At 42.3% G+C, this 27,318-nt stretch overlaps 1 protein-coding gene across 3 annotated transcripts in view; it reads left to right on the top strand.

The window, feature by feature from the left end:
* The window catches only part of mdga2a (MAM domain containing glycosylphosphatidylinositol anchor 2a), a 990,949-nt gene that overhangs the window by 403,158 nt on the left and 560,473 nt on the right, over positions 1-27,318 (top strand). For 2 of the 3 annotated variants that reach the window (XM_068038889.1, XM_068038887.1), the window contains exons 6-7: positions 17,722-17,991; positions 19,174-19,242. In XM_068038889.1, coding sequence (XP_067894990.1) covers positions 17,722-17,991; positions 19,174-19,242 — 339 coding nt within the window. The remainder of the gene's footprint in view (positions 1-17,721; positions 17,992-19,173; positions 19,243-27,318) is intronic. The other variant, XM_068038888.1, reaches the window with a different exon arrangement.

The raw sequence follows: 27,318 nt of genomic DNA, 5'->3' as shown, positions 1-27,318 counted from the left end.
CTCATGAAAGGATCGAGAACGAGAGGGCACAGATGTAAAGTATTTGGTAAGAGAAGCAAAAGTGTCATGAGGAAAAACTTTTTCATGCAGTGAGTGGTTAAGGTTTGGAATGCGGTGCCTGAGAATGTGGTGGCGGCAGGTTCAATTAACGCATTCAAAAGGGAATTAGACAGTTATATAAAAAGGAAGAATGTGCAGGGTCACAGGGAGACGGCAGGGGAATGGAACTGAGGGAATTGCTCTTTCAGAGAGCCAGTGCGGACACGATGGGCCGAATGGCCACCTTCTGCACTGTAATGATTCTGTGATTCTGTTGTTCTGTGAACACCAAGACCTCAACTTCAACCAAGGACTTTACATCAAAGCTAAAAGACAGTAACTATCTTCCATTTGTTGTCAACTCTACTTCAACCCCCCCAATTCTTTCTCACCCTCTGGATCTATATGTGTGTGTGTTTCTGTTGTATACATGCTAGCATGATTGCGTCGCATATTTTAGCATTTTTAACCGATTTGGAGTGATAAGGTTAATAAACTTACAACTTTCTTGTTTAAAGCTAAGAAAATCTGTCTGATTCATTCATTTGCAATTACAATTAGAGAGCAGTGAGCAAAGACTCACTAAGGTGGTAAACAAAAAGTATATTTTAAAAGATAAACCCTCTTACAGCCAAACCAGGAAAGGGGCAAGAAGAGAGCCTGAAACTGCTTCCTCAGCCGGTCGTAACAGAAATTTAGAGCTAGCGTCTGGATTGGACCCACAGACAAATGAGAAATGGGAAATCAAATTGATCCCAATAAAAGGAGAAAAGACTTCAATATAGGTTTTCTTGTGGTTGTGTGTGCTAGCAGACTAATATGTCGGTGAATGAAGCCAGTACCTCCCCAAGCCAGGGTGAAGTAACTTGGGTGGGCAAGTGGCAGGTGAAGTTCAATGCAGAGAAATGTGAAGTAATTCATTTTGGTAGGAAGAACATGGCGAAACAATATAAAATAAAGGGTACAACTCTAAAGAAGGTGCAGGAAGAGAGGGTCTGGGGTGTATATTTGCATAAGTCATTGAAGGTGGCAGGAAAGGTTGAGAGAGCAGTTAATAAAGCATACAGTATCCTGGGCTTTATTAATAGGGGCACAGAGTACAAGAGCAAGGAATTTATGTTGAACCTGTAAAAGACACTAGTTTGCCATCAGTTGGAGTATTGCGTCCAATTCTGCGCATTACACTTGAGGAAAGATGTGAGGGCATTAGAGAGAGTACAGAAAAGATTCATGAGAATGGTTCCAGGGATGAGGAACTTCAGTTATGAAGATAGATTGGAGAAGTTGGGACTGTTTTCCTTGGAGAAGAGAAGGCTGAGAGGTGAGTTGATAGAGGTATTCAAAATCATGAGGGGTCTGGACAGAATAGAGAGAAACTGTTCCCAATCATGAAGGTCCAGTAGGCAGGCTGTGCAGGGGCAGGACAGGGAGCGTGGAAGGTCTGGTAGGCTAAACTGCATTTACTTGACTGCAAGAAGCCTTACAGGTAAGGCAGATGAACTCAGAGCATGGATCGGTACAAAGGATTGTGATATTACAGCTATTACGGAAACGTAGTTGAGGGATGGGCAGCTCAATGTTCCGGGGTACCGATCCTTCTGGCGTGACAGAGGTGGAGGTAAGAGAGGAGGGGGAGTTGCACTATTGATTAGGGAGGACATCACGGCAGTACTTAGAGTGGACACTGGAGAGTACTTATCCCACAGATAGGAGGTTTTGTGGGAACGAGAGAGATGCACGGTTGGTGTGTTGCCTCCCAGGTGCCAGGGTACGTGATGTCTCGGATCGTGTTTTTGGGATCCTCAAGGGGGAGGGGGAGCAGCCCCAAGTCGTGGTACACATAGGCACCAACGACATAGGTAGGAAGACAGATGGGGATTTAAGGCAGAAATTCAGGGAGCTAGGGTGGAAGCTTAGAGCGAGAACAAACAGAGTTGTTATCTCTGGGTTGTTGCCCGTGCCACGTGCTAGTGAAGTGAGGAATAGGGAGAGAGAGGAGTTGAACACGTGGCTGCAGGGATGGTGTAGGAGGGAGGGTTTTGGTTTCCTGGATAATTGGGGCTCTTTCTGGGGTAGGTGGGACCTCTACAAACAGGATGGTCTTCACCTGAACCAGAGGGGTACCAATATCCTGGGGGGGAGATTTGCTAGTGCTCTTCGGGGGGGTTTAAACTAATTCAGCAGGGGGATGGGAACCTAAATTGTAGTTCCAGTGTGCAGGATGTTGAGAGTAGTGAGGTCAGGGATAAGGTTATAAGGACACAAGAGGGCACTGGCAAGCAAGAGCTTGGTTTAAAATGTGTCTACTTCAACGCCAGGAGCATCCGGAATAAGGTGGGTGAGCTTGCAGCATGGGTTGGTACCTGGGATCTCGATGTTGTGGCCATTTCAGAGACATGGGTAGAGCAGGGACAGGAATGGATGTTGCGGGTTCCGGGATTTAGATGTTTCACTAAGAACAGAGAAGATGGTAAAAGAGGGGGGGGTGTAGCATTGTTAATCAAGGAAAGTATTACAGCGGCAGAAAGGACGTTTGAGGACTCGTCTACTGAGGTAGTCTGGGCCGAGGTTAGAAACAGGAGAGGAGAGGTCACCCTGTTGGGAGTTTTCTATAGACCTCCAAATAGTTCCAGAGATGTAGAGGAAAGGATAGCAAAGATGATTCTTGACAGGAGCGAGAGTAACAGGGTAGTGGTTATGGGGGACTTTAACTTTCCAAATATTGACTGGAAATACTATAGTTCGAGTACTTTAGATGGGTCTGTTTTTGTCCAGTGTGTGCAGGAGGGTTTTCTGACACAGTATGTAGACAGGCCAACCAGGGGCGATGCCACATTGGATTTGGTACTGGGTAATGAACCCGGCCAGGTGTTAGATTTAGAAGTTGGTGAGCACTTTGGTGATAGTGATCACAATTCGGTTAGGTTTACCTTAGCGATGGGCAGGGACAGGCATATACAGCAGGGCAAGAATTATAGCTGGGGGGAAGGAAATTATGATGCGATTAGGCAAGATTTAGGATGCGTAGGATGGGGAAGGAAACTGCAGGGGATGGGCACAATCGAAATGTGGAGCTTATTCAAGGAGCAGCTACTACGTGTCAGGCAGGGAGGAAGTTGTCGAGCGAGGGAGCCGTGGTTTACTAAAGAAGTTGAAGCGCTTGTCAAGAGGAAGAAGAAGGCTTATGTTAGGATGAGACGTGAAGGCTCAGTTAGGGCGCTTGAGAGTTACAAGCTAGCCAGGAAGGATCTAAAGGGAGAGATAAGAAGAGCAAGGAGAGGACACGAGAAGTCATTGGCGGATAGGATCAAAGAAAACCCTAAGACTTTCTATCGGTATATCAGGAATAAAAGAATGACTAGAGATAGGTTAGGGCCAATCAAGGATAGTAGTGGGAAGTTGTGTGTGGAATCGGAGGAGATAGGGGAAGTGTTAAATGAATATTTTTCGTCAGTATTTACAGTAGAGAAAGAAAATGTTGTCGAGGAGAATACTTAGATACAGACTACTAGGCTAGATGGGATTGAAGTTCACAAGGAGGAGGTGTTAGCAATTTTGGAAAGTGTGAAAATGGATAAGTCCCCTGGGCCAGATGGGATTTATCCTAGGATTCTCTGGGAAGCCAGGGAGGAGATTGCAGAGCCTTTGTCCTTGATTTTTATGTTGTCATTGTCGACAGGAATAGTGCCGGAAGACTGGAGGATAGCAAATGTTGTCCCCTTGTTCAAGAAGGGGAGTAGAGACAGCCCTGGTAATTATAGACCTGTGAGCCTTACTTCGGTTGTGGGTAAAATGTTGGAAAAGGTTATAAGAGATAGGATTTATAATCATCTTGAAAAGAATAAGTTCATTAGCGATAGTCAGCACGGTTTTGTGAAGGGTAGGTCGTGCCTCACAAACCTTATTGAGTTTTTTGAGAAGGTGACCAAACAGGTGGATGAGGGTAAAGCCGTGGTTATGGTGTAATTGGATTTCAGTAAGGCGTTTGATAAAGTTCCCCACGGTAGGCTATTGCAGAAAATACAGAAGTATGGGATTGAAGGTGAATTAGTGCTTTGGATCAGAAATTGGCTAGCTGAAAGAAGACAGAGGGTGGTGGTTGATGGTAAATGTTCATCCTGGAGTATAGTTTCTAGTGGTGTACCGCAAGGATCTGTTTTGGGGCCACTGCTGTTTGTCATTTTTATAAATGACCTGGATGAGGGTGTAGAAGGGTGGGTTAGTAAATTTGCGGATGACACGAAGGTCGGTGGAGTTGTGGATAGTGCCGAAGGATGTTGTAGGTTACAGAGGGACATAGATAGGCTGCAGAGCTGGGCTAAGAGATGGCAAATGGAGTTTAATGCGGAAAAGTGTGAGGTGATTCACTTCGGAAGGAGTAACAGGATTGCAGAATACTGGGCTAATGGGAAGATTCTTGGTAGTGTAGATGAGCAGAGAGATCTTGGTGTCCAGGTACATAAATCCCTGAAAGTTGCCACCCAGGTTAATAGAGCTGTTAAGAAGGCATATGGTGTGTTAGCTTTTATTAGTAGGGGGATCGAGTTTAGGAGCCACGAGGTCATGCTGCAGCTGTACAAAACTCTGGTGCGGCCGCACCTGGAGTATTGCGTGCAGTTCTGGTCACCGCATTATAGGAAGGATGTGGAAGCTTTGTAAAAGGTGTAGAGGAGATTTACTAGGATGTTGCCTGGTATGGAGGGAAGGTCTTACGAGGAAAGGCTGAGGGACTTGAGGTTGTTTTCGTTAGAGAGAAGGGGTAGAAGAGGTGACTTAATAGAGGCATATAAGATAATCAGAGGGTTGGACAGGGTGGATAGTGAGAGCCTTTTTCTTCGGATGGTGATGGCAAACACGAGGGGACATAGCTTTAAGTTGAGGGGTGATAGATATAGGACAGATGTCAGAGGTAGTTTCTTTACTCAGAGAGTAGTTCGGGGCGTGGAACGCCCTGCCTGCAACAGTAGTAGACTCGCCAACTTTAAGGCCATTTAAGTGGTCATTGGATAGACATATGGATGAAAATGGAATAGTGTAGGTCAGATGGTTTCACAGGTCGGCGCAAGATCGAGGGCTGAAGGGCCTGTACTGCGCTGTAATGTTCTATGTTCTATATCCCAGGGGGAATGTCCAGCGAGGCCATATGGGTAGAACTTAGAAATAAGAAAGTGGTGATCACTTTGATGGGATTATACTATAGGCCCCCCAATAGTCAGAGGGAAGTGAAGGAGCATATATGTCGGGAAATCACAGATAGCTGTAGGAATTATAGGGTTGTAATCGTAGGTGATTTTAACTTCCCTAATATTAACTGGGACTGCCTTAGTGCTACGGGATCAGATGGGGAAGAATTTGTTAAGTGTGTCCAGGATAGTTTTCTGAAGCAGTATGTGGATGGCCCGACTAGAGAAGGGGGTACACGCGACCTCCTTTTAGGAAATGAGGATGGGCAGGTGGTTGATGTGTCAGTGGGGGAGCACTTTGGGACCAGTAACCATAACTCTATTAGCTTCAAGATAGTTATGGAAAAGGATAGGACTGGTCCTCAGGTTGAAGTCCTAAATTGGGGGAAGGCTAATTTTGATGGCATCAGACAGGAACTCTCAAAAGTTGAATGGGAGAGGCTGTTTACAGATAAAGGGACGTCTGGCAAGTGGGAGGCTTTTAAAAGTGAGATAGGAAGAGTTCAGGGCCGGCATGTTCCTGTTAGATAGAAGGGCAAGGCTGGCAAGTTTAGGGAACCTTGGTTGACGAGGGATATTGAGGGTCTGGTCAGGACAAAGAAGGAGGCATATGTCAGGTATAGGCAGCTGGGATCGAGCGAGTCCCTCGAGGAGTATAGGGGAGGTAGGACTACACTAAAGAAGGAAATGAGGAGGCGAAAAGGGGCCATGAGTTTTCCCTGGCAGATAAGATAAAGGAGAATCCTAAAAGATTCTATAAGTATATTAAGAGTAAAAGGGTAGCTAGGGAGAGAGTAGGTCCCCTTAAGGATCAGTGTGGCACTCGATGTGTGGAGCCACGGGAAATGGGTGAGGTCTTAAATGAATATTTCTCCTCTGTATTTACCGTGGAGAAAGTCATGGAAGCGAGTGAGTTCAAGGGAGGGAACACCGATATCCTGGAGCATATCAACATTACAAAGGAGGAGGTGTTGGAGGTTTTGAAGCGCATTAAGGTGGATAAATCCCCAGGGCCTGACCAGGTGTATCCTAGGATGCTATGGGAAGCAAGGGAGGAGATTGTTTGGGCCCTGGCAGAGATTTTTGTATCATCGTTAGCCACAGGTGAGATACCGGAAGACTGGAGGATAGCTAATGTTGTGCCTTTATTTAAGAAGGGCAGCAGGGATAAGCCAGGGAACTACAGGCCAGTGAGCCTTACATCAGTGGTGGGAAAGTTATTGGAAGGGATTCTGAGAGACAGGATTTATATGCAGTTGGAAATGCAAGGTCTGATTAGGGATAGTCAGCATGGCTTTGTGCATGGGAAATCATGTCTCACATTTTGATTGAGTTTTTCGAGGAGGTGACCAAGAGGATTGACGAGGGCAGGGTGACGGATGTTGTCCATATGGACTTTAGCAAGGCCTTTGACAAGGTCCCGCATGGTAGGATGGTCCAGAAGGTTTGAACACATGGGATCCAGGGTGAGCTAGCAAATTGGATACAAAATTGGCTTGGTGATAGGAGGCAGAGGGTGGTAGTGGAGGGTTGTTTTTCAGATTGGAGGCCAGTGACCAGTGGTGTGCCGCAAGGATCGGTGCTGGGCCCTCTGTTGTTTGTCATATATATTAATGATTTGGATGTGAATGTAAGGGGCATGATTAGAAAGTTTGCAGATGACACCAAAATTAATGGTATAGTGGACAGTGAAGAAGGTTGTCTAAGGTTACAACGGGATATAGATCAACTGGGAAAGTGGGCAAGGGAGTGGCAAATGGAATTTAACGCAGACAAGTGTGAAATGATGCATTTTGGGAAGTTAAAGCAGGGCAGGACATATACAGCGAATGGCAGGGCCCTGGGGAGTGTTGTTGAGCAGAGAGACCTTGAGGTGCAAGTCCATAGCTCCCTGAAAGTGGCAACACAGGTAGACAGGGTGGTGAGGAAGGCGTATGGCATGCTTGCCTTCATTGGCCGAGGCACTGAGTACAACAATTGTACATAAAGTTGGTTAGGTCGTACTTGGAGTACTGTGTGCTGTTCTGGTCGTCGCACTACAGGAAAGATGTGATTAAGCTAGAGAGGGTGCAGAAAAGATTCACAAGGATGTTGCCTGGTTTGGAGGGCTTGAGTTATAAAGAGAGACTGGATAGGCTAGATCTGTTTTCCCTGGAGCAAAGGAGGCTGAGAGGGGACATGATAGAGGTATATAAAATTATGAGAGGCATAGATAGAGTAAATAGCCAGAGTCTATTTCCCATGGTAGGGGTGACTAAAACTAGAGGGCTTAGATCCAGTTCCGAAGAAGGGTCACTGACCCGAAACGTTAACTCTGCTTCTCTTTCCACAGATGCTGCCAGACCTGCTGAGTGAATCCAGCATTTCTTGTTTTTGTTTCAGATTTCCAGCATCCGCAGTATTTTGCTTTTATATTGGCTTAGATTTAAGTTGAGAGGGAGGAGGTTTAAAGGGGATCAAAGGGGTAAATTTTTCACACAAAGAATAGTGGGTATCTGGAATGAGCTGCCTGAGGAGGTGGTGGAGGCAGGAACAGTAGCAACATTTAAGAGGCATCTGGACAGGTACTTGAATGAGCAAGGCATAGAGGGATATGGAATTAATGCAGGCAGGTGGGATTAGTATAGATAGGCATTATGGTCGGCATGGACGTGGTGGCCCGAAGGGCCTGTTTCTATGCTGTACGACTCCATGACTCTATGAAAGGATTGAGAACAAGATAGCACAGACTTAAAGTAATGTATAAGAAAAACAAAAGTGACATGAGGAAAAACTTTTTCACGCAGCAAGTGGTTAAGGTCTGGAATACGCTGCCTAAGAGTGTGGTGGGGGCGGATTTAAATGAAGCATTCAAAAGGGAATTAGACTGTTATACGAAAAGAAAGAATGTGCAGGGTTATGGTGAGAAGGCGCGGGAATGGCACTAAGTAATTGCACATTTGGAGAGCCAGTGCAGACACGATCGGCTGAATGGCCTCCTTCTGCACGGAAACAATTCTGTGATTAAATTCAGGATGGGCAATAAATGCTGACTTGCCAGTGATGCCCACATCCCATAAAAGCGTAAAAGAAATGTATGCTAGCTAAATTTGCTGATGACACAAAGATAGACAGGAAGGTAAGCTATCAAGGGGATCTACATAGGGATTTCGACAGGTTATTTAAGTGGGCAAAAATTTGGCAGATGGAGTATAATGTGGGAAAATGTGAAATTGTCCACTTTGGCAGGAAGAATGGAAAAGCAGAATATTATTTAAATGGAGAGAGACTTCGGAGTTCTGCTGTACAAAGGGATCTGGGTATCCTGGTACACGAATCACAAAAAGTTAGTATGCAGGTACAGCAAGTGATTAGGAAGGCAAATGGAATGTTGTTGTTTATTGCAAGGGGAATTGAATATATAAATAAGGAAGATTTGCTACAGCTTTACAGGGCCTTAGTGAGACCACATCTGGAGTACTGTGTATAGTTTTGGTCTCCTTACTTAAGAATAGATAAAATTGCATTGGAAGCAGTTCAGAGAAGGTTCACTCGACTGATTCCTGGGATGAGGGGGTTACCTTTTGAGGTAAGGTTGAACAGGTTGGGGCAAAACCCATTGGAGTTTAGAAGAATGAGTGATCTTATTGAAACATACAAGATGCTGAGGGGAGTTGACAGGGTGGATGCTGGAAGGATGTTTTCACTTATGGGCGAAACTAGAACTAGGCGACACAATTTAAAAATAAGGGGTCTCCCATTTAAAACGGAGCTGAGGAGAAATTCTTTTCTCTCAGAGGGTCATTAGCCTGGGGAATTTAGCCTCAGAGAGCAATAGAGGCTGGATCGTTGAATATATTCAAGGCTGAGTTGGATAGATTTTTTGTAGACAAGGGAGTCAAGTGTTATGGGGGGGCAGACAGGAAGTGGAGTTGAGGCCACATTCAGATAAGCCATGATCTTATCAAATGGCGGAGTAGACTGGAGGGGCCAAATGGCCTACTCCTGCTCAAAATTTGTATGTTCATATGTCATTGATTACTACCTTACAGGCCCAACATATATCATTGACCTTTCAGTCCAACTGTGTATCATAGATAGCTAAGTTAGTTTGATGAATGTGTCTGAAGCTTGAATTATATTTTTTTTCCAAAGGCACTTCAATTTTATGAGTATCGTTGGTATTATTCAATACAAATTGTCAAGAAATTTAGCTTCAAGGTGGTGGTTCTGCACTTTAGAGCCTTACAGGGTTATTGCTGGAGCACATAAATCAACAGTGAAATTTACTTATAATGGCCATGACTGGGGCAATACATGGCAGCTCTTCACAGATAGATGGTTTCTAAATGCTGCTACAGGCTGGATTCATTGATCTGTTGTCAAGACTGTTGGCAAATGGTCACTATAGGGTCTATGTGTGTGACTATATATGGTATTGGTGATCTTTAAGGTAGTTTTCATCGTAGAGATTGCTTTGCAAGAAAGGGCAAACTTTTATCACATAGCTTGCTATAATCGATTGGGAGGATTGTGTAATGGAAACGATGATGTCAGAGTTAGGAGTTGAAATACATTTTAAATGTTTCTCTGGAGTTCTATTACAATTTTCAGAATATTAAAGTAGCAATCTGAAGCAATTTTTAATAGTCCTATACCATCTGATAGAGTTATCATAGAAACCTACAATGAAGGCAACATTTAATCATTTTTATAGGTACCAAACATTTTTCAGTGGTCTAACTCTCTATAACACATTACTGCATGAGTCAAACTAAAAACGAGTAGGACATAAGATTGAAGGTGAGAACAAATACTGGGGCTCTAAAATTATGCTATAAAATATTCTCGTATGAAAGCTTTACCTATTTATTGGACATTTATCTCTCTCTGTTATTTTAGCAGAGACCATAACCCATTATTAAAAATGGATTAACACCTCCAATGAAATATCAGTTAAGGGAACATCCAGTAATTCATTGCTTGTGGTGGTATTCCATGTCATCATTTCAGGATACTGGATTCTGAAACATGACTTCTTACTATCAGTAGTTTCTGGCAGCAGTTTGATTGTAGGTTTTTACTGGACAGTTGGAATCAAATTCAGGTCTTAGCTGAAGTTATGTTCACTGTAAAAGTTATGTTGTGCACACTGAGCACAAAACAGCTCAAGACACAGCCAACTTTTTAAAGTAACATTTGTCTCCCCCTCTGTGAAACTCTTTCCACGTTGAGAACAGATGCTTCAGCTTCCACAGTATTTCTGGACCTTGTGTAAAAATCATTTGCTATGAATCTGGAGCAATGCGTGAAGCAAACAAGAAAATCCCGCAGGACAATACGAGATGGGGATGTGTACTAGCAGCACTTGCAACCACACATTCTAGTGGCTGCCTTCAAATAAATGCATGCGTGCTGATGGCTGAAACACAAACTGAGTTTATTACTGATTTTATCAGTGCATTGGTAACCATGAGAAGTTGAGTCAGTAGCTGTCTGGTAATAAGGCAGTAAATGGGCACTGACCAGCACTATTGTTGAAAGGTGTTCTAATAAACTCAATTCAGCTAGACCATAATCACTTCTGTGTAATAGTTATGCACCTGGCCTTTTGGGCACAAACAAAAATGAATGTGTCTGATGAAAAAGCAGAATTTAAAATTTTTTTTTTTATTGCTGTAGTCAGATCATTCCATCGCACTTCAAATGGTTCTACATTAGTAATTACTACTGCTCAAGCTATATGATCATCAGTGTGGACGGGAATTACTGCTCTGCATAATTTCAGTCTTTCTACCAGCCCCAAAGAGAGCATTGGTGATGAGGCGGGGGCGGGGGGGGGGGGAGGTGGGTGCGCGCAGGAGGAATAGCCACACACACGCAACAACAGGAACAGGCAATAATGCTGCATCATCTTATTCCACATGTCAATGTCAGGACACCATTTATTTGTATTCCATGTATGGAAATTCTAGGGGAGGAATATCATTTGAGGAAAAACAACACCTTTGGCCAGAGGTGTTCCAGGTTTGCAGAGAAAATACTCCCAGAGGATAAAAGAATAGAGCTACACACCTTGAAAAAAAGATGCATTTTCAGGTGTGAAAACCCACTGTGGATGCAAATTCATCGCATCTTCAGAAGCACGCAAGCAGAGGGGCAAAAGCTCAACAACCTTGAACTCATTCATGTCTGTCTTGTTTGTCCAGCAATGTGGTAGTATGCATTTTTCTTCAGAGAGCACTTTGCTTTAGGATCTGTCTTGTGCCTTTCTATTAGTTTAAAATCCCTAATGTAAATATTATATGGTCAGTGATCACTATTATTTCAAAATCTGAAGATGCATTTATTTCTTAAACAGCTGCCAGACCTTTAAACTGTGCAATTACATTGTGACCTCTGTACTGAACAGACTGGAGTGATTCAATATGCATTGCACGGTGGGCAACCTTGCATTCTAATCGAACACAACCTACTGTGAGTCACATGGCAGTTCAATCCTTCAGTGATGTTGGCACAGGGAGCTTAAGTACCCTTCTGTGAATTATGTTACCAATGCTGGTCAGAATTTAAAACAGTAAAGGCTGGAAATACACAACAGGCCAGTCAACACCTGTGGAAAGAAAAGACAAGTTAATGTTTCGTATGTCGGTACCTCATAGCACTGCCAACCTACAGCTTCTCATAGGAAGCATAAGGTATGTCCTACGTTACAATAGTAAAGAAACCCTAAAATAGCAGTTATTAGGATTAGATTAATAACTCAAAATTAGCAAAAGTCCAAAGATGCTCATAAACTATTAGATCTTTGTAGTTGTATTACATTGTGCTATAGGCTTGTAACTCCCTTGGCAAGTATGGGCAGTGCACATTAATGCATTCAGGTTAAGTGCAAAAATGCACTTGGCATCAAAATGTACATCTTTGGAATCAAACGTCTTGTCTAAATGTTATAACTTGTTAAACCCGACAGTCTGCACACAGTGGTCTAATGTCAATAATCTTTTACGATACAAGGTAAGCATATTTGACAACAAATCGAGTTGGCGAGGAATATCTTGTCAAGTTATCTGCTGTATCTCACCAGTTTTCATTTTGTAATCACTTCCACAAGAATCAGACTGCAAATCCAGAGAGCGTATTTGGGGAGGAATATGCTTCACCTTGTCCACTCTTTCTCTCTACACTTAATGCACAGTGAGTTGGGTTGCCAACTCTAGTTGGATGTATTCCTGGAGCTTTTGTCACATGACCTATCACCTCCAACAGCTGTTCCTGGTCGAACAACCTTTCTTCCCCATCTCCAATGATTTTGTAACTTAGAAACAAATATGTTCAAAGAAAAATAAAACACTCTTTTTTACTGCCACAATGATTTTTCTCCCATGTTACTTACAGCAGGCTCTGGGAGATCATTCCCTAATTTTTGGAGACTCCAGGACAATCCTGGAAGGTTGGGAACCCTAACTATGGGCCAGTTACAGACTGGAGTAGCAAAAGGTGCTGCAGCCACTAACAACTTGTTGAGGTATACATTCCTAAAATGGCACCATCTGGTGCCTAAGCTGAGCAATTGCATATGTTTATAGATTCATTTGGCAATTGTCATTGTGACAACTGGGAGTAATGCCTGAGTTGTCAGTCTCTTGTAAATAAAATGGGCTTGTTTGTAATGCAGCCCCTGACTTATCATTGATGGTATAAAAAAAGCAAAGAAAAAAAAGCAGTGGGTAGCTTGCACCCAGTTCCAACAGCAACTTCTATTTATATAATGTCCAAAATCATCCAAAGATGTTTTACAGTTACAGGCAAACTTAGAACAAAAGGGAAATTAGGGCAGGCTACTGAAGGTCAAAAAGTTAGGTTTTAAGGAAATTTTAGAAGGTAAGAGAGATGTAGCCTCGTGGAGGGAAGTGGTTCACAATGTTAGGAATGTGATTTTTGTAAAATATATAAAGGCTGTAGTCCTGCGCCTGTGCCCAAGAATGAATTCAACACGCAGTCCAACACTTGAAGGTTGATTAAAGGTTAAATGAACCAATATGTTCAAAGCCAAAATTAAGATTACATAAGATGTACACATAAGAGCAAGGGCGTGGGGCTAATTGGATTGCTCTTTCGAAGAGCCGGAACCAAATGGACCAAATGGACTCCCTCTTTGATGTATGATTCTATTATAGCAAGTACAGCTTAACCTTCTTTCTTTTTCTCCAAACCTTGGGAGAAGGCTGGTGCATATGCATTATCTTAGAGAGGGTGCAAAGTAAAAATCATCAAAAAATTTAAAAAACTAAAGATTAATGAGCTGAGAAAAAAATGAAATGTGTACTGGAATCATGGTCCAATTTGTACACCAATCGAATTAAATTTCCATTTAAAAAATGGCCTGGATTTTGCATTACTAATAACTACTAATTACAACAGGGCTGTCAGCACTCACCATTATTTTAGTGCAAAACTGACAGCAACTTCTGCCATTTGCACACTTGCAGTTAAACACAGAAATCTGGATGTTGCTGTCAGTGATACTCTGCTACTTTACAGAGTATGCTGTTGCAGTCTTTGCTGGTGGAATCCGCACTGTCATGGTATGAACTCAGGCTAATTACCCAAGAGTCTCGCACTAAAGATAGATGAAAAAGTTAGGGCTGAGTTCAATCAGGAGTAACTGAGTTTTCAACGGAACAGTGAGTGGTAATTACTGATGAACAACCTCTCTGGCCCTGAAAAAAAAGACAAGTGTAGATTTTTTGGAAGGTATATATTATTAATTTTTTTTCCATTTTTCTCTTTCATGTCTTTCCCTTAATCCCATGTGTATGACCCAATCTTCATTTCTCTTTATGTGCAATGTTTTAAATGTAATTTATTTCTCCTGTTTTTCACTTCCTACTTTACTGTTTGTGTGTCTCAGTGAAGATTCAATCTGATTGGTCGAAAAGTCTCTCTACTACTTGTCCTGTTCATGGACGCCACAGATATCCTGTGGAGTGCACTGAATTCAAACTGATGCTGGCTTACTGGAAATCACTGCTGGAAAGCCCACAATAAATCTATGGGCAGCTGTAATGCGAGGTGAATGGTGAAAATCGTACCTTCGCTGCTCACAGCAAAATCCAGGCTACTATAAACAACTTGTTCCGTGTAATTCTTACAGGAGTTCAAGTTAGTAAGTGGTTACTTGCAAGTACAAGGGTTATACCTTCAGCCTTAATCTGATCTTCAATAAAATGGCTATTACAGACCGAAGGTAAAGGATAATCCTGTTTACATATTTCAGTGTCATTATTATGACTAATGCATTTCATCTGCTACAGGTTCATAATTATAATGAAGGAAATCTTAGCACCGGTTGGATTTTCATTACCATGATAACCATATTCCCTTTCATAGTGATGTCTTTATCTCATCTGTTTTGTTACTTCCTGCCCACCTTCGCTCCCCAGCCAACCCCATTCATGACAGAATGATTAATAGATGAGGCGATCAGATTTTTGATTACCATCTTTCCTGCTGCAGCCAAAAGAAACCTGACCACAATTTACAAGCAGAGGACTAAGCTGCTACACCGGCATACTGTTGTAATTGCTGTCTCACACCTTGGCAGTGAGGCCCAATACAGGTGCCAAGCAACATCAAACAGACAGTGGTCTGAAAGCTTTCAATGAGTCACATTAGATGTACATAGTGAAAGATGATCCTTGTACTATTAGGTACTGCATTGAGTTACAAGGGTTTCTGGAAGCCGAAGGTGATACCAGGCAGTCTACAGACCACATTCCCATCAGTAAAACACTGCTTTTGTTTTCCCTGTCATGAATGGCTTGCATCTATTCTATTGATTTATACGGCCCCTCTAACTCCAGCAGAGTCATTTAACTGAGGTTAAAGGCCCTCGGGATATTCATGCATAGAAGCCTTTGCTGTTGAAGTGCCACCAGCTGAACTGATACAAATACTTTTTCATTAGCCTTGATAACTGAGCTTAGCACCAGCCGTGGCAGCTTACTGATGCATCCAGAGATGCCACAGTAACAGGGGTGACAGTCTTGTTTAGTTTTTCAATGCACAGCGCAGATACAGTGAGGCATATCATCTGAATTTCCATTAGATCCAGCTTCAGGGAGATTTGAGTCGAGCACTGCTTTGTCTTGGGGAAATATGTATTCTAGGTATTGTGTGCATGTGGATAATGAAAAGTTGTGTGGTGTAGATTCTCAAGCCAACTCCTGTACCTTTTATTGGTGCCAGTAATCAAAATACTGTAGAAATCTTGGCATGTCACATCACACACATACTCTGCATCCCAAAGCAAGAAACAATGCATCTTTGCTTATCCTCCAGTGTGTAATTACTCACTGCAATTATGTGCAGTGCTCTCATTCTGTAAGACTTTCTTGACTTTTCTAAATCTTAACTCCTGTGAGACACGGAAAAATAATGATGCTGCAAAAATATGTCCAAGGTTGTTGTGAAAAACATAGGAAGCTTGAAAAATTGTGGAACAAACAAATATGGAGAATATTTCTGGCAGCTTATAGAAAACCATGCCCAAGCCCAAGTTCCCTGCTGCTTTGCTGTGAAGATGAGTTCCATGGTGCAGTATCTGCACCCACTCAATATTTCACTTGACCTATTGGCAGCTTTGAAAACAGAGGTACATAAAATCAGATCATTGTTGCCGCAATAGACAAAAAAAGACCTTGCATTTATTCAACACCTTTTCCAATCTCAGGATTTCATCAAGCATTTTCCAGCCAATGAAGTACTATAATTTTGAAGCACTGTTGTACAGAAATGGGATTGTAGTACTGATTGTACCTGTTCTGACAGAGTTTTTAGTATTAATGAGAAGTCATATCATAATATCATCTCGTTGGCAATGCAATAGTTTTTTAAGATGTTAGTGGAGAATGGGCTATTTGTGCCGTTTCTAGGAACCAAGTGCACTCAATAAATAAAGTATGATGTTTAGCCTCTTGGTTTCACCTCCATGGCTGGTGAAAAGCTACTGTTGAATTAGTGACTATGCTAAACTAAGATGAGTTACTGACAAATAATATCTTTGTATGAGCCTCTGTGCAGAAACATTATCAGTAGGAAAACAAGCTGCCGCTTCAGGCAGGATGACCTTCATATGCCACATGCACCAGTCGGCCTGATTATTACCAGTGGTAAAGATGAATAATGACATGTGCACCCTGCAGGCCCAGAGCACTCCACTGAGAAATCAGCACTAAAAATAGACAGAGACCACCATGCTCCAACCCAGTGATTTCCAGGTGATTCCTGCTGAGTGAGCCCATTATTGTTTTTACTAGAATCAATCTTGAACATTGAAGGAAATATTTAAAAGAATGGACAATTAGCTATGTCGCACAGGACTTTAAAATGTCGTTTGTAATGCAGTTTGTCACTCCTGGACTGGAACACCCCTCTTATCCAGCCCACTTACAGAGAGCTACCGAGACCCACCTTTAATATAAAGACTTGTTCCCTGATGTGCTTTAAAATATGAACATGATTGACAGGCAAGGTATTTACTGTAAGCTGCATGTAAATTGTCAATCAGTCGCTTTAATCTCAGTAGGGCAAGAATATTTGTTGTAATGTTTCCCAAATTAAATGGGATTCAAATTGTGATAGTCTGCTGGATTTACTTATGTTGTTTCTTTTTCAAATGGATTGGGGTAGAGCTCTTGAGTTTTGAACATGATGGGTTATGTAAACATAAAACTCAGGGCTTTGATATTCTGCCTGGGTTCTTGTTATGTACCAGTGGTACAGTAGGAAACCAACAGAACATTTTTGTCGAATCACTTTCTGAGACGTCTAATGGATCAAGGAAGGACCTGCACACTGTCTGTAGACTCTGCTGAATGTTACTCCTGTAATCCAATGGTGGACAATACAAAAAGTGTGAACTAACAATGTGCATAACTGTTAAGGGAAACAGTACATAAGAAATTGTACTCTCAGTAAAATGAAATACTCCCAGCTAACTATTTTGAAATATTATTAAAACCAGATTTACCTGATGCAGTCCTATTTTAAGCTGCTTCCCTCTTTCCACTCAATGGAGACAGTTCACTTTGGTGCCTACACATAGCTGGAGATGCTCGTCTAGCATCAGTGACCAGGAATATCAGTGAATGGCTACACGAAATCCCACTGATTGCCACCTGAGCTGCTCAGCCATCAATATTAGTGACAGTTCAATACTGTTGTGCAAAGGGGATTCAAAATATGAATACATTGAACCAGACAAGAGCTATTTTATATTTGTTTTCCCTGACTAGTTTGCAAGAAATGCCTTAATGTTGAATGCACTGCAGCCCACAGACATGCTGTCTGTTTAATACATTTTTAATGAATGTCCATCTAATTACCGTGCATTTACTAAGCTGTCTGTCACCAAATAGAATTTACATTTTTGAATAAAGATGTGTTCTTTGTAACCAGGATGAAAGATGAGCAAGTATGTATGTTCATATTCTTTCACTGCTTTTGTACCTTGCAGCTTCCCCTTCCATCAAGCTGTTGGTGCCTGAGCAGATTGTAGTAAATCCTGGAGATTCACTTTCCATGGTATGCGTTACAACAGGAGGGGACCCCCCTCCCACCTTAACCTGGATCAAGGCCATTGGATCTCTTCCTGAAACAAGTGTATTAAAAGGAGGGGCCTTAACGTTGCACTCAATCAATGCTGAGGAGGCCGGGGCGTACAGCTGCCTCGCTAACAACAATGTGGGCAACCCTGCCAAAAAGTCCAGTACAATCACTGTAAGAGGTAAGTAAGCTTGCCTTCACTAGATATGTCTGGTTAAAGTAAATCATGCTGATATGGTACTGAGAGCTTGATAATTGGCCTCAGCTGGGTTATCTGATCTCAGTTGGGTGGCATGCTGTACTTCAATAGGCTTCAGTACCCATGGTCTAGGGAGGGAAAGGTTGGCTAGAGCCCCTGCTCCTGGTTGCCATGCAGTGACCGCTGATAAATGTGCTGTTTGGGCAAACAATGTGGATTGGGTCAGGCACCAAGTAGCCCACTGACACTGGTTGTCTAGCTTCAAACAGGAAGAATGACTACGTGGAACTGTACCCCAGTAAAATCACTGAGAGGAGGGGTAAGAATGAAAACAGGGGTGTTTGGAATACCAAAGCATCCTTTCGTGACTCATCCTTTGTTGGAAATTGAACAGGAATAGATTAAGTCCTGCCTCTTTCATCATACGATAATTAGGTTGGGCATATTGGGAAGCAAAACTTTGGATTTGCATATACTATACAGTCAGATTTGAATTCTCATTGAAATTTGGACTTTTTCTTGTGCATGTCCTACTCTACACAGAATTCTCAGTAGAGAGAAACTATTTGTAAATGAAGTAGTTCAACAGGGGAAATAAGAGATGAATTGTTATACAAACAATCCAACTTAATGCACTGCTCCTGCCCTACTCAATCATGAGGGAATCCATTGTGTGTCATGACTCTACAGATGTCCTCTGCTCAGAGCTAAACAGGACCGTCAGATAGACGAGCATTGGCTCAATATTTTCAGTGCAATGACATTGAATACAAATTGCGCAGTAATCTAGTTACATTGAAGTCTACAAACTGGAAGATAAATACGTTGAAAGATACTTAAAGCTAAAGCTCCAGGTAGTTGGCAGCAACAGAATCTAATGGCAGGAAATGCAGCATTTCAACTACTAACAGCTAATATGGTTGTAGTGATTCGATAGCTGGCACAGCATCTGATATTAGTGTCCATTTGTAAGAGTCACATACTGGATAAGGACACATTCAGATCCCAGAAACGCATATGTTGAAGAAAGTCCTGTTTGTTAGCATGTCTGGTCCTTAAACACCAAACGTAGAATAGAATAGGTGTACTACAGCTTGACAATGAGGGATCGAGGACACTGGTTTGTTAGATAGAATGAACTCAAATGTGTGCTCTTTGTTATAGGTTTTTATTTTTGGCACAAACTGAAGATGAATCCTGCAATAAACACTGGTGATCTAAAATCCACAATAGGTACCCTCCTATGCATCATTACTACCATTAGATTATGTATTTACTGTGGGCTTTGCTAATTTCCATTTCTTTGCTTTAATGGAGGGTTTTTACTTTGTACATTTGTTTTATATTTTCTTTCTCAGTGATTATCAGTTGCAGTGCTGCGATGTCATTTTAATGCAGTTTGTTTTGAACTTTTTTTGCATGAAATAAATATTGGTATGAAATGTATTATGCAGCTACTGTGGAACCCCAACTGCTGGATCTCTTCCTTTCTGGGGTTTGAGGAACTTTTTGGGCTGCTCTCGAGCTCCTCCTAGTGGGATACTTTTTATCTGCTGTTTGAACTACGGTGCAGGATTCTGTAGTGCTCTCTCTACTTAAAGAATTGACTTGTCTGTGGGGTACTATGCCAGATGGCAAAGTTCTTTCTGATGGGATGCTCATTGTTTAGCCCTTGACTGACTGTCTGAATTTTGCAATGTGGATTACTGCATGGGATCATTCAGTGACTTTAGTTATATTTTAAAAAGTAGAAGAATTAGATGGATGTAATAAAGTCAGAATGAAGCTCATACATAATTTCTTCATTCTTGTGCTTGTATATCTTCCAAGGTGCCACTTGGGAAGAAAAGTTCAAAACACTCACAAATGGACAAGGCATTAATTCTAACACTTGGTCAAGGCTGGCTGCTCTATTTGAGCATTCCTCATTACTGCTTGTCCTTGTGTTAGTGATGTGGATTTTGTTTCTAATTTCTCCCAGTCCGAGTTGTGAGAGTTCACTTTCTTTCTCATCTTCTCCATCTTCAGACTCAAAAGAGTCAGGGGCAAGTTCTCATCTGTTTCCACTTTCAAATGCTCTTCTGTTTCTCTACTATCGCCTCCTCCTTCTGATCTATTTGAAAATTCATTCTCAAAAAGAAAGTGCATTTCCAAAAATTATAGTTTCTGCTTGCTTGAAGTAGCTAATTCGTTAGTGCCCTCCATACAGATTTGAAAGAGGAAATGCAGGGAAATAAAGAAATGTGTTACAAAAACCAATATACTGTGGATGCCGGAAATCTGAAAAAAAACAGAATGTGCTGGAAATACTCAGATCAGGCAGCAACTGTGAAGAGGGAAACAGAGTTAATGGGCTGAATTTTACCCTTGAAGGAAGGGAGCCGTCCACTGACTGAAAGGTTGGTAGTGAACCCCCCTCCGCCTGGCCTGGGGATCCGAGCCGTATTTTATGGTCCACAGGCCTTTTATTGGTCTGAGGAGGGACTTCCATCTCATTGAGGCAGGAAGTCCTGCCTAATGGAGCTGCCGGCCAATCAGCGGGCCGGCAGCTCTTAGTCCCAGCAGCGCCACAGGGAGCAGTGGCCATTGCTGGGACTGCAACCCAGCTTCGAGAAGACAAGGAAGGACGGCCCTGGGAAAAGGTAAGTTTTTGGGGCCTCGCCAGGGGTGATCGGTCGGGCCCCGGCGAGGCAAGGGTGGTCAATTCAGTGGACGGGTGGTGGGGGGGTGGGGATGCATGTTGGGGGTGGCTGGGGGCATCGGGGGTGCCTGATGATGAGGGTCCCCCCCCAGGCCATCAGAACGCCGCCTGCTTTTGTTAGGCAGCTTTTCTCAGGCTTGGGCCACCCGACCAGCCAAGGGTAAAATCCCCATGGTGGTGGGTGGAGGCCCTTAAGTGGCCAGTTAATGGGCCTGGGGTGGGTGGGCTAGTTTTTGTCGCCGCCTCCCCATGTAAAATGGTGGTGGAGGTGGGAGCGGGTCGGGAAGGGCCCCCTGAGCCTCCCACTCCATTTTACGCCCCCGCCACCAACTTGTTCTTTGTGGGGGCGTAAAGTTCCGGCCAACATTTCATGACCTTTCATCAGAACTGGAAAAAGTTAGAGGTGTAAATGTTTTTGAGCAAGTACAGCAACAGGAAAAGGGGGGAAGAGTTGGGAAAGAACAAAAGGAAAGCTTTGTGACAATGTTCTCTGTAAAATTAAGTGTAGTGTGCGGCCAGCTTTTTCTGTACACAATATCTTGTCATTTTTTTGTGCGATCACACACGCGCAGTACTTACCCCAGAACAAGGCTTGCGTGGTGCCTTCCAGGCTGCTGCATGGCTGTGCAAATGCGTAGCTTCGCAAGAATATTGATCTTTGATATGAGGGAAAGCAGGAGAAATTAAATGACAAAAGAGTTGATGGGGCAAGGCAAAAAGAAATTGTATTGGGACAAGAAAGAAACAGAAGATAGGTCTAGAGGAGGTGTAAATGGGAATAGCAGAATCACTACCAATAGCTGCTGTCTGAAAAAATGGGGGCAGAGGTTAGGATCTGAAATTGTTGAAACCAGCGTTGAGCTTAGAAGGCTGTAAAATGTCTAATCAAAAAATGAGGTGCTAATCTTCAAGCTTGAGCCTCATTGGAACAGTGCAGGAGGCCAAAACAGAGAGTGAGAGTGGGCATGGGGCAGAGAATTAAAATGACAGGTGACTGGAAGCTCAGGGTCATGCTTGAGGACTGAATGGAGGTGTTCTGCAAAGTGATCACCCAATCTGCATTTGATCTCCCTAGTGTAGAGGAGACCACATCATGAGCAGTGAATATAGTATTCTAAATTGAAAGAAGCACAAGTAAATTGCTATTTCATCTGGAAGTAGTGTTTGGGGCCCTGGACAGTAGGAAGGGAGGAGGTTACATCTCCTGCACTTGCATGGGAAGGTGTTGGGGTGATTGAGGAGTGGACCAGGGTGTCACAGAGGGATGATCTGCTTGGAACGTGGAAAGGGAAAATGTGTTTGGTGGTGGCATCATACTGGAGGTGGTGCAAATGGCAGAGAATGATCCATTGAATGTGGAGGTTATGGGGTGGGCGATGAGGACAGGGGGAACCCTATCGTCAATCTGGGAGAGAAGGGAAAGGTGACAGTAGAAGTGCAGGAAATGCAATGGACACAGTCAAGGGCCCTGTCAACGACTTGAATCCTCATTTGAGGAAAAATGAAGACATATTGATTTGGAAGGTGGCATCATCAGATAGAGACGAAGAAAGAGAAACTGGAAGAATGGAATAGAGTTCTTACAGGAAGTGGGGTGGGAGGAAGTGTAGTCAAGGTAGCTGTGTGAGTCAGTGGGATTAGAGCGGATATTGGTCGATGACCTATCCCCAGAAATGGAGACAAGAAACTGAGGAATGAAAGGGAACAGTCGGAGAGGGATCATGGGAAGGTGAGGGAAGGGTGGAAATTGGAAGCAAATTTAATGAAAGAAATATGTTAATTATGAACTTGTGACTAATGGAGAAGAAATATTAATGATATTACAATGTCTCAGCTAAATCTACCTAGGTTTTCATTTACATTGGTCAGGCAATGCAATAACCCAAGCAATATTCACAACCTCACATCAAATTGTCCTAACAAGAAAAAAGAACCCAAAGTATTTGTTACCATTCATCAATGTGTGATTGGTAAGTTTGTGTGAAGAATCCAGTGACACAATAACCCCTGCTTTCTGATTTCATCTGGCTAGTGGAGCTCCACCTAACTGATTCCTCCCACACAATGCCACAAATAAATTAAATGAGTTAGTGCTGTTAATGAAAAATGTTGAACTCTGGAAAACCCGTGGGATTGTATGAATTTAAATAAATTTGAGAGAAAAACATGTTGGCTTTCTTAGCAGGTGCACAGCAAGCTAACATCTGGCAATTGCATTCCCCCTCTCTTGTTAATTTCTGCTTCAGGAATTCACTAAACTGCAGGGCTCAGTGCCGGTGCCTCTAATCAGCCACTTGCCTGACTCTCAGTGCTGTCACATCTATCGACCCACCTGAGAGAGGGAGAGGAGTGGAAAGAGGAGAGAGAGATTGAAGTGGTAGGGAGATGATGCAGTGAAGGAATGAATAGTTGATAAAGAAGCAGAGTGTGACTGATGAGGAAAAGTGTTTGAAGTGAATATGGTAAGTGTGTGAAATAGCAGGGAGTGACTGAAAAAGGCAAAAGAAAATTAAGTCAGGGAATGAGAGAGAGCATGAAATGGAAGAGGAGGGAAAATGAAGAAGAGAAAGATCGTGAAATGAAGGAGAATGACTGAAGTGAGAGAGGAAAGCAAGAGAGACAGATGTGGAGGAAATTGGTGGAAGACATAAATGGCATATTCTTATGGTTTGCAAGAAATCCAAATGAGCCTGGGAGATGCACACAGTGCTTACACAGTAGAGCATTCTTATGTTGAACTTAAAAATAGCTGAATACTGTCTGCAAATTTACCAGAGAGTTTAGTGTAACTGAAAGTTTTGCAAAACCTGAGCGCAACTGACATGCTAAGGTTAGGTACATGTAATGATTTGCACATTATCTGTTGTCTCTTTTCAAGACCTTTTGACCATTTTTCTGTGAAAAGGATTTGCACACAAATGAGTTACTTTTAATGCTCTTTTAAAGCAATGGATTCTTGCACTCCTTTTTTAATGGCCTCTAGATGCCAGGTGGTTACTATAGTAAATGGAAGTTGCTTTCCCCAGATACTGAACAATAAACAATTTGCTTGCTTTTTTGGGTAATTGAGGAAACAAAACCTCACACCCATTGTGTTTGAACAGTCTTTTAATCCTGGTGTATTTATGAATAGAGATATTAAGAGAGAGGAAGCTCAGAGTAGAGTTAGGCTTTGAAACAGAGTACAGTGAAAGCTTTAGGTAAGGTCAGAAATGCTAGAGGAACGGTTAGAAGACTATTTGTTTAAATAAGATAACCACCTGAAATAAGAAAGCATAGAATACTATTATTACCAGGTGTGAAAGAGGTTATAGGGTTACTTTTCAGCCTTCACCTGGTCTTTCTGTAACAGGGTTTTATTTTTTAAACACACCATGTTTTAGCTCGCCCGTGGTGAATCCTTGTTTTCCAATTATAGGGCAAAGAAGCCAGCACACACACGTAGGTTTTCTTAGGTTTAAAGAAGAAAGATTGAAATTTATCAAACTAAAACTCTAATTCGGTTGACGCCTATGGATATACAACACGCCCACGCTAGCATGCATACATGATACACACATGCAAATAGAGACAGAAAAGAGCAGAAGAAATAAAGTGGAAAAGTTTGAGGCAATATCTGAAGAGTTTTTGTTACGGGTCTTCGAGCTCACTGTAGAGTTGTAAGTAAATCTTGCTTTTCATTGGGGCCCAGTATTCTTCTTAAACCCTGTTCACTGTCGGAGACTTTTTCTCTTGGGGTTCATGTGTCTTCAGTGGGTTTTTGGAGATCTGTGAGAAAGAGATCCAGGAGAGGTCTTTTCAATCCAGGAACAAACAGCTACAGTCTCTCAGTTCAAATCTGTACAATTCAGAAAAAAAAACCACACTGCCAAGCAGGTTAGTCATGTGACTAACTGGTTTGACCAGGTCTGTTTGTGGGTTGTGTTGGAGCAGCAGATAGCTTCTTTGTTCCAACACTGTCTGTTAATATGCAAAAATGTCTTTCCAGCCAGGGGCCTGGCAACCCCTTGTCACAGATCTTCTCTTCTTCCCAGCAACAATTTGAAATTTAATGTCCATGTGGCGAAATTATTGTGCCTCATTCTTGGCAGATGGGGGCCTGCATGACAATACTCTTCATTTTGTATCATCATTTGAAGGTAAATTGTATTGTACTGATTGAACTCAATGAGCCTCATCATAACTGTTGCTCTGTATATTCACTTGTTGTGAAATAAAGCAGTGCAACGATTCTTGTCAAACTTTATCTCACCAAATGCTAATTCAGTCCATCTTCGGAGAGATTGAAGAAATATAAATGTCAGAGGCACAAATATCCAATTCAGATCACAAGAAAATCCCTTACATCCCTGGGTTACACTATTGTACAAGGAGATATAGAACCATGCTAGACTTCCAGCGAGCTTACAGGACTGACTATTGTCTCTGAAGCAGAAACTATTTCTATTTAATTAATTTATAGCATTTCTGTAATGTTAGATTCAGCTTATAAGGGTTACGCACAGTGTATTTTCTCAACATTAGACCAGCTGCCTGGTTCTTGTCGCTATAATAATTGATATTAATTATGTCCCATATACTTTGAATATGCACAATAGGAATGTTAAAGATGATAAAAATTAATAGGAAACAGTATAACCTTTGGCTCTATACAGTAAAATTCCATATGCACAGGTAATTCATTGGCTGACTAGAGAAAATAATGCTGATTAGAGACCGATATCAACAGAGAATACAGTGGATACAGAAAAAAGACGGACATAACCACAGTGAGAAATCAGATTTCTTTCTTAAAATTCTGAATACCCATTGTGTGCTGAACAGACATTTAAACAGAAGTACAATAGACCATTGGATCCTTTAAATAATGAAAAATTCTGAGTGATTGATAAGGGAATCAGCCTTCAGGGGATGTATGAATGAAAGTTTCTTGGCAGTGTTCTACGAGCTATCATTAAAAATCTTACAATCATGAGCTGCTCAGTCTTCAGTTCTGTCTGTTTTCATTTAAATTGAAATAACTCTGGTTTAAATAGTTTGCATATATATTAAGTTCGCATTGAAATTTAGCCAAGAAATTTTAATCTACATATAGACAGGAACAATCAGATAGGCAAAGGTAGCCTAGATGAAGCGTTCATAGGATGTTTTTGTGATAGTTTCTGAGAACAGCATGTTCTTGAGCCAACCATAGAGCAGGCAATAGTAGACATGGTATGCTGAATTTTACAGATGTGTCGGGGGTCATGGTTGGGGGGGGTGGTGGTGCTGGAAAATGCCACTAGGAGAGGCCCGTCACGACCTCGATACCGGGAAGACCAGCCCCATATTGCCGGCAGCAGCGAGGCCTCATGGTGCCCCCCTCTCCCTCCCCTCCACTCAATGACGGGAGCTCAATTTAAATATGCAAAATAATTTAAATAAGTGAATTAATTACCATCCCATTTCCGCCATCCATCCAGGAGCGATATTGGTGCTGGTGGCTGGTACTCCTGTGCCTCGGAATCCGAGGTGGAACACTGGAGGGGAGGGAAGAGCAGGTAAGTTTTCAGTGCGGGGGGGAGTCAAACTCATCTCATTGGTGTAGGGGATGGTGGGAAGGGTTTCAGTGCACAGTTAATGAACTTTTGGGGGGAAAGGTCAGGTGCATAAGGTAAGTATTTTGGGGGGAGCGGGCAAGGAATTAATTCTATGGTTATTGGGGGGATGGGAAAGGGTCACGATCAATTTATTTAATTTTTTGAAAACAATCTATCTTTAAATATTTAAATTGAAATGTAGGACTCGAAGCCGTTGAGAAAAGGCGTCAGCGCCTGTGCAAAGGCGGCTGGCCCCGTTGCCAGGGACGGACAGCCGTCCCCTCCACATTACAGGTGTGGGCGGTCCACCCCGGCTATTTAAATGAGCCGCCAGAATTAATATCGTGGCAGCTCGTGGCAGCTCCACGATATGCGGCCCATGCTGGCGGACCACCATTCTTTATATCTGCTGCTGATTACGGCAGTGGAAGTATAAATTTCAGCCCGGTATTGTGCAGCGAGATAGGATTAATTAATGACCTCATCGTGAAGGCACCTTTAGGCAGCAGCGATCATAATATGAATGAATTTTAGATTCAGTTTGAGGGAGAGAAGAATGAGTCTAAGACTAGTATTTTAAACTTAAATAAGGGCAATTATGAGGGCATGAAAACAGAGTGAGCTATAGTGAACTGGCAAATTAGGTTAAGGGATAGGTCCATAGAGATGCAGTTGCAGACATTTAAGGTGATATTTCAGAATACAGAGAATAGATACATTCCAACGAGAAAGAAAAATTCTAACGGGAGGACCCACCATCTGTGGTTAACTAAAGAAAAGTTACAGAGTGTATCACACACTTAAAGAAAAAGCATATAATTACGCAAAGATGGGTGACAGGTCAGAATATTGGACAGAACATAATATAAAAAACAGCAAAGAATGACTAAAAGATTAATAAGGAAGGAAACATTAAAGTATGAGAGAAAGCTAGCTAGGAATATAAAATCAGATAGTAAGAGTTTCTATAGATATTTATAAAAGAAAAGAGTTAACGAAGTGAGCATTGGTCCTATGGAAAGTGAATCT

Source organism: Heterodontus francisci, chromosome 9, assembly GCF_036365525.1.
Source record: "Heterodontus francisci isolate sHetFra1 chromosome 9, sHetFra1.hap1, whole genome shotgun sequence".
Classification (NCBI taxonomy): Eukaryota; Metazoa; Chordata; class Chondrichthyes; order Heterodontiformes; family Heterodontidae; genus Heterodontus; species Heterodontus francisci.
This window is presented reverse-complemented; position numbering and strand designations above follow the sequence as displayed.